General features: G+C 43.7%; 1 protein-coding gene across 1 annotated transcript; it reads right to left on the bottom strand.

Annotated features, from left to right (window-relative positions):
* Positions 1–3353: 3353 nt before the first annotated feature.
* Positions 3354–6563, bottom strand: LOC6546532. Its single transcript, XM_001971230.3, is given in 3 exon segments — positions 3354–4481; positions 4967–6087; positions 6418–6563. Coding segments are annotated over 3 exon segments (1944 nt in total). The 5' UTR covers positions 6480–6563; the 3' UTR covers positions 3354–3720.
* Positions 6564–7600: the final 1037 nt, after the last annotated feature.

Genomic DNA, 7600 nt, shown 5'->3' with positions numbered 1-7600 from the left:
CCAAAGGGCAGAATGATTTTTTAGTTCCCAATCTCTTAAGTACGGCATTTTAATTAAATCCCCAGCCGTTCCCCATCAAATAAAAGAAAGCCCTTCCCTTTCGCCACCTTGGCAACGAAATTTGCGCAATTGAATATTCCGTTTGGCTCCCAACTGAGGCGTGGGCCATAATTAAAACATTTATCAACTTTGTTGACAAATGACTACAGTTTGTTTGTTCTAGGCGGCACACGAACTAGCAAAAAAATCTATGGCGATTTGGGTTTTTTCGCATTTACGGGGGGACATTACAGGTTGCGTGACCGTTTTAAAAAAGCCTCCGCCTTTAAAAATCCCCCAGTTGATTAATGATTAGGTGCCTGAAGTTTTCCCCTGCTAATATTCGACATTGCAGCCCAATCTATCATGTTCAAGCGGTGGAAATGTGTTTGACTTACCAATTTCCCTATAGTGGATGTATGATAATGTTTTCCGCCCATCCCACAACTTGTCAAAAGCCGGGCTTGTAAACAATATGCATATGTTGCGAGGGCGTCAAGAGCCGCAGCTGTCAATGGGTTTCAGCTAACGACTTGGCATAAATAACCGCTGGCAACACTGCGTATGAGTAATAGAAATGGCCACACAGCACGAACAAATTGTCAGAGGCGTGTCAAGTTAATATATGAAAGAATTCATTTCGGTGGCGCTGTAAATTACAGGAAATTCTGGTTCCGAATACTAGAGGGCCAAATATTATTTTAGCATATTAGCCATTTTTACACATTTTGGAGCACGATTTCGGCGGGAGTCTCTCAAACTTTGACATGCAGTTGTTTGGCAAACACGTTCACACATCGCGGGAGCATAAATTAGTTGCTAATTAGGGAGGAGCCATAGGAAAATCTGTTGCCAGGCTTTTCCATTCGAATTTTCTTCCCAACCCTCGGGGCAATTATGGTAATTTTTCTGCCCTTTCTGCTTGGCCACCAACTGGCGCGCACATTTTGGCCATTGTTAAATAGCCGAAAATTTTCACAGCCAAGGACTTTTGGCCCTAAGTTTTTTGGCCTTGATGTGCGCTTAATTCAATGAAATTTGTAGCAATTGCATTTAAAATTGCCTGGGGTTGATTTTATAATTAAGGCTCCTGCCGATGATTCAGCAGAAATTGGTGTGGAATATTAACATATTTCGTTGGAAGAATTTGTAATTTGATTTTGGGGCCAGAGGGTCTACTAGTAGTTACATAATAAGCTTCGCTGCAATTTAATAATTAGAAGTTGTTCATTTATTGCAAAAGTTTTTGGAGGCGAATTAAACGGAAAATGACTTTAAAGCTGGGATGCCAAAATGACCGTGATTTATTAAGTTTATAGTGATTTATAGTTTAGTTTGTTCAGCATAATTTATGCTTAAATGCCGCTAGATGTGTAAATTTAATACGTTAAAGTATTCCACATGTTAGCAGCACCAAAATGACCCCAAAATGAACCAAATACATGGAAAAGTTTCGATGTTGCCAAACCACAAACTTCCCAGTAGCAAATGTGTGACGAGCAAAGAGCCAAGGGATTCCAGGGACAAGTTTTATATTCCATGTTTGTCCTTTGACCCTCGGACACTCGGCAGCCCAACCCCTTTGATTACATTTTCATTTATATCGCTTTTTCCATCCTGTCCACACTTTCTATCCGACGCTCCACTTCTGTACCTTCAGCAGTATAAAAAGAGCTGCAAACTGAGTTAACTTGCATTTTGTCTACACAGGGAAAAAGAGAAAAAAGATACAACATTCAACGAACCCAGCAAGAAAATATAACTAAATTTAAAATGTAATACGCAAATTTGACAACGAAAGGACATAAACTGTTTACATTTCAGTTGCCAGTTCGTTTATCTTATTTCTATTAATTTGAACTGTTTCAGTGCCCTTTCGAACAAAGAGGGAATTGTCCAAGCTGAAATCCTTAGAGTGTGTATGAGTGATTGAACGACCATATCGAATTGCCATTCATATATTTTCAATGACATTTAACTGGCTATGCGTTGTAGGAGATGGACTCTATTGATTCAGGGCTGTGTTTTTATTCCATTTCATCGGTTTGTGTCTGCAAATTGTAAATACAATTTGGGATTTACAGATGGCCCCCCAAACTGTAATTTAAGGCAAATACCTGAGCTTTGGCTTATTGGATTGCAACCATAAATTGGTTTCTAATTGTGTTTTTATTACAGGGCCAAATCTTCCATAATTCCATGAAACTGCAAATGAAGGCAGAAACCCTGTTAGGGCGAGTTGTTAATCTACTTCCAGAAATATGACTTGGCTCTTTTTTGATGGCAGCTCAATGAGTCTTGAGTTATGATGAACTTACCATTATTCTCAATCTTTTCGGTTTTATGTTACGTTTTTAATAATTTTATAATTCAGTTCATAAAATAAGCAATCACCCATATAGCCCGAAGTGTCCATATTATTTTACTCAAGTGGAGAGATAAATGAATTCTTGAAATCAAATCAATGATAATTACGAACGTGCCCATTTATTATAGTCTTGAATTAATGAACTTTTAGGGCCCTATTTCAGAGAACTGAATATAATTTTATTATGCAAGCAAATGTCTGGCTGGGAATTGAATGTGCAACTAGTCCTCCCACTCAAGATTGGGTGGTCCTTTATCAGAATTTATGGCAGGACCCTCGGGGCATTAGCATGAATGATGAACTCTTAGCATTTTGTAATTTTGAATTTGGCCCTTGACATCGCAATCGATTCCGCGTACTTTCTGAGCTTGTAGCCCCTTCGATTCATGTAATACATCTAAAGCTATCTATAGCTTGATCTTCGTCCTGAAACTACTGGCCATTAGCAGCTACGAATTGGGCCATCAGTTTTAGTCCTTTTATTTGTTTCTGTGCGTGTTCCACTCGCTCTCGAACACTGTTGACAAATTCGCCTCGCCCTTTGATTAAAATTACAATTAATCAACGCCCTTGACGCTCTCAACATTGCCATTTGCTTTCAGTCACTTTTTACTGTCAGTTGTTCGTTTATATTATTCGTCCTTATGTCAGAAGGACCAGGGCAATACGGGTCCTTGATGTTTGAGTGCCAATCACTGGGTTTTTGTCGGTAGTAAATCTCCCGAAAATTAAATTCAACGACAAAATTAAACAGCCTTTTATCGTAGCCAAATGCATCCAAAAGCATTCTTGAAAACGTTTTTTATTAAAGTTCAATATAAATTCAGTTCAGTAAAAACAAAGGGCTTCAATAATACTTACTATAAGTGACTTAAATAAAACCGCGTTTCCATCGCAAACACATTTATTCAATACAAAAAGAAATGTAATCTCGTAGCTTCCAAATCGTTTCATAAATATATCTTAGGTAATAGTTAGACTATGACTAATTCCTTTTTTTATCCAGAGACGCGCTTAGCACTTACACAACTATTAGGGGTGAAACTTAGTCAAGTATATCACTTATCAAGGGTGGTCACAAAATGTTGCAGGCTGCTTCCAGGGAGTCCTTTCAAGGAAACCCCACTCATTTTCCAGCAGAGCAAAGCCTCAGCGAAAGGGGCTCTCGATTCGCCAAGGTGGTTCGCTGGCTGGAAAATATTGGAATCAGCGCAGAGCAATTTGTCTGAAGAATTGGTCTGTACATAGTAGTTAAATATTAGTGGGTACTTGGGTAATTTACAGGGCGTACAAAATGGAAGTGAGGGGACATCTCACAGCCAGAGGGCATCGATGGCGTCTTCCACATCCTCGTCCCCTGGACTCGGCGGCTGCTCACTGACCAAAACAGCCTTGGCTTTGACCTCATCGGAGCTGCTAAGTAATACCATTAGAAGGACACTGCTGCGCCTGTTGATAGAGCTTTTGCCCAGCTCTATGTCCTGATCGGAGGATGTTTCGGTTTCCCTAGCCTTCTGGCTGCGCAGCTTTCTCAGCCAGTCCGTCGTGGGCCAGATGCACTTGGTGCCACTCCCACTGCGACGTCTTCGATGCTGTCCACTCGATATCGCAGCAGCCATTTGGCTGGGCTGCAAGTGCAGCTTCTCGACCAGGCTGATGTCGTTAGTGGAAACAGCAGCATCAGTGGCAACCGGACATCCATCAACATCAGTGGCTGCCACTGCCAGGGCCACCGATGCAGCTGCTCCACCGGCTGCGGCTGACACCGCCGCCCGGCCACTGCTCTCCTGCTACACATTTGTCACTTGGGTCGTCAGCCCGAGATCGATGGCCATGCTCTTGCTGACGGCATCCGTGTGCAGCAACCGCTGCCGTCCATATCCGCCGTAGCCGCCCAGGCCGCCACTTCCGCCCACCCTTCCATCGCCGTCGTGCTGCGACAACGGCAGCCATTTGTCCAGCCAGCGGGGACGGAAGAGGAGCGCGAACGTGCTCCGGAACTGACGGCTCATCGAGCAGTACAGGATGAAGTTGATGCTCGAATTAATAAGCGCCAAGATGTCCATAAGGTCACCTGGAGCGAAAAAAGTCGAAATGCCATAAATGCCGGGCGCCACCAACACGCCATCTATGGGCAGGGCTTTGACAAAGTTCAAGGGCGATTAGATTGATATTCCAAACACTCGAAAAAAAATAAAATATCAACAAATTAAATATTTTGAATATTAAAAAAACCTTTTTTTATATTTAAAACTTTAATTTTTAGCGAAATTTAAAAAACCTTTAAGTGTTCGGAGTTTTAAATGTAAGTCTACTTTAATTTGGGTGTGCTAGATAAACAAAATGAACACTTATTGAACATGTCAAGGCCAGACATGTACATTGAAGCCTCAAATTTGTGGTGCAATTATGGCAGCCAGCGGTCCGTATGATTGATGGCTGTGCCAAACTGGGCCCACGTAAACACCAGCCATAAATTCAGCCAATTATCATACCCAATAAAGCAATTTGGTGTTACAGACAGCGGAGAAGTAGGAGTTTTAATCCTGGAATACTTACTCAGCTTTAGGTAACATTGCAGGAAGAAGGCGTCGCCCAGGAGCACATTCAGCAGACCCATAATGCCCTGCGGAAACTCGGTGACCAGGAAGAGCAGCAGGACCGCCAGGAGCATCCTCGTGGTGCGATCGGTCTGCTTCTCCTTCTCCAGGAGCTTACAGCTCTTGGGTTGGGTTGGAGTCACCACCTTTCCATTGACAATTGGCTGCATATCGTTGGCCGCATGGCAGGCCAGGATTTTGCGCCTCCTCTTGGCCTCCAAGAGCGCCCCGATGAGCCGCACAGAAAGGATGGTCAATGCGAAGCAGGGTATCAGCTTGATCAAGACACTATATATAAGGAAGGTCGCATTCCTGAACTGGCGATCATGCAGCGCCAGTGCGCTGTGATACAACTTATAGACAGTCACATTGCGCTCGCCCATCGCCGAGGATGTGGTTGATCCAGTACTTAAAGTGGTTAGGGGTACGACTGTAGTTAAGCTTAGCAAGCTAACTGCAGTTCCATTGGCCGAATCACTAGGTATCGCCCAGGAAAAATCTGGCGTCGTACTCGACATGACCTGCATCGTCACCTCTTCCTGGCGATTGTAGTCCAGGATGTACTGACTCAACGGAACTGAGCCGATCGTCTTGCCATTGGCATCCAGGGTCTCCAGGAACTTGGCTATGGCCGTGACCAGGTACAGCCACGGTGATACCACCAGGACACACACCACATAGGCTGTGGCTATGGTGATCAACGTAGTCCGCATTCCACACCAGATGCGATTCCTCTGCGGATAGCTCACCGCTATATAGCGCCAAACCGCCAGCGTCACTGTCAGCCAAATGGAGATGGTGTGCAGCACCTGGGGAAAAACCGAGTGGAACTTGATGAAGCACGCCCAGCTGTAGCTGAGCTGCTCCTCCCGCGGCAGCCTCGCACTGAGAATGTAGTCGTGCACTGTATAGGGTATGTATTCCAGCATCACAGCCAGATCGGCGACTGCCAGACCCGTGAGTATGGCATTTGTGGGGGAGCGCATCTCGCGTCGGGTTAGCACAATGATATTCAGGGTGTTCGCGATGGTGCCCAGGATACACACAATCAGCGAGAAGTAGCCGTGGAAGTATTTGTAGCTGTTTGGGAGATAGGCAAAAAAGGCCTTATAGTACAACAAATATTTATGTATTTAAATTCTTTTTTAAATGCTTTTCTGAGCCATGCCATTATGGATTATGGATTTTTTCCGGGTATTGGTGCAGCTTAATCCGAAGGTGCCTACCCACATTAGGTACACTTCGTTAGCCTTTTTGCACTTTTTTCCGTAGGCAATTACACACATGATTTCATTATGCGCTCCCGGCTGGCAAATCATTATGTAAATTACACGTAAAAAAGTAATTAATATGCAGACGTACCCCAGGGATATGAGTCCATGCTCAAGCCCACGTCCTCGCTCTACTCACTTTGTGTGGAAATCATCGATGCCGGTGCCACAGTAATGCGGCTGCGACATGTTCGTGACCATGGTGTCAATGATGAGCTGGTCAGGTGGTAGTCGGTGGTGGGATGTCCTGGCAGGACTCCGATTGGTTGACCGCGCTGTCCGACTGCCAACTCAGTGCGCCCCGCTGCTCCACTGGCGTTTCATTAAAATTCCCTTTTTCGGAAATTCCAACACTCTAATATGCAAGCTGCGTGGCGAAAATGGTACCTGCAAATAAACACCAGGCGTTGGGTGAATAAAAAATGAATTCGCTGTTGTGGTTATAACTTAACCAGAATTAAAGCTTCGAAACTCACAAAATACAATGGCATTGCATGCCACATGCACAGAACAATGCCCAAGTTCAGGGTAGGTCAAAAGTATGATTCCACATGAATCAACAAAGAAATGTCATTACCATTTGTCCGAAATGGTCAGAAAACAATGCCTCGGCCCGTAATCAATAATAAGCATACGACCAGTGGGCCAGCAGAAGCAGATGATTTCGGCAATTTGTGGTCAAACGATGTAACATGCAACATTCCGGCTTACATGAAGCACGTAGACAAAACTAAACCTAACACTGAGCATTCTTATACGCTTGAAAGAAATAAAGCTGTGCACTAAATTACAGAAAACTATTTCTTGGAACTACCACATAGTTGCTGAGTGTAACACTCACGCATTTCTTGGTGACATAACTCCATTAGACAAATGAGAAAATACGGAGAATGCAGTTTGTGGCGAGAGTCAAAGGAAATATCTTTACTTTTGCTCTTGGCCCAGCCGCAGTGGCAGCTGCATAGCTGCAGTAGCCTCTAATTAAAAGTTACTTTCTTACTGGCCAAGTGACAATTTTCCGGAGAGCAATAAATCTGGACAATGAAAATTGTGCCAACTGTTTTGTCAGCCTTGAAGTGATAATAAAATCCGAAATTCTCTGTTTTCCATTCATATTCTGTCGTTGTGTTTGTGATCTGAAGCACAAAATCTTGTTTTTGGTTTTGTAAGCCGGCCTAGCTTCCATTACAGTGATTAAGACTTTTGGCCAGGGGATTTGGCCTAGATTGGGCTTATGCCAAGTGACTTGGAAAGGTCCTGCGATGCTGACTGGCAAAAATTCGGTCTTTTTTTTGCAATTATAAATGGTATGTTTCTCCGTG

The sequence above is a fragment of the Drosophila erecta genome, unplaced genomic scaffold, assembly GCF_003286155.1.
Source record: "Drosophila erecta strain 14021-0224.00,06,07 unplaced genomic scaffold, DereRS2 tig00000021-arrow-pilon, whole genome shotgun sequence".
In the NCBI taxonomy this organism is placed as follows: Eukaryota; Metazoa; Arthropoda; class Insecta; order Diptera; family Drosophilidae; genus Drosophila; species Drosophila erecta.
The sequence above is the reverse complement of the archived record's forward strand: the minus strand, read 5'-3'. Positions and strand labels throughout refer to the sequence as shown.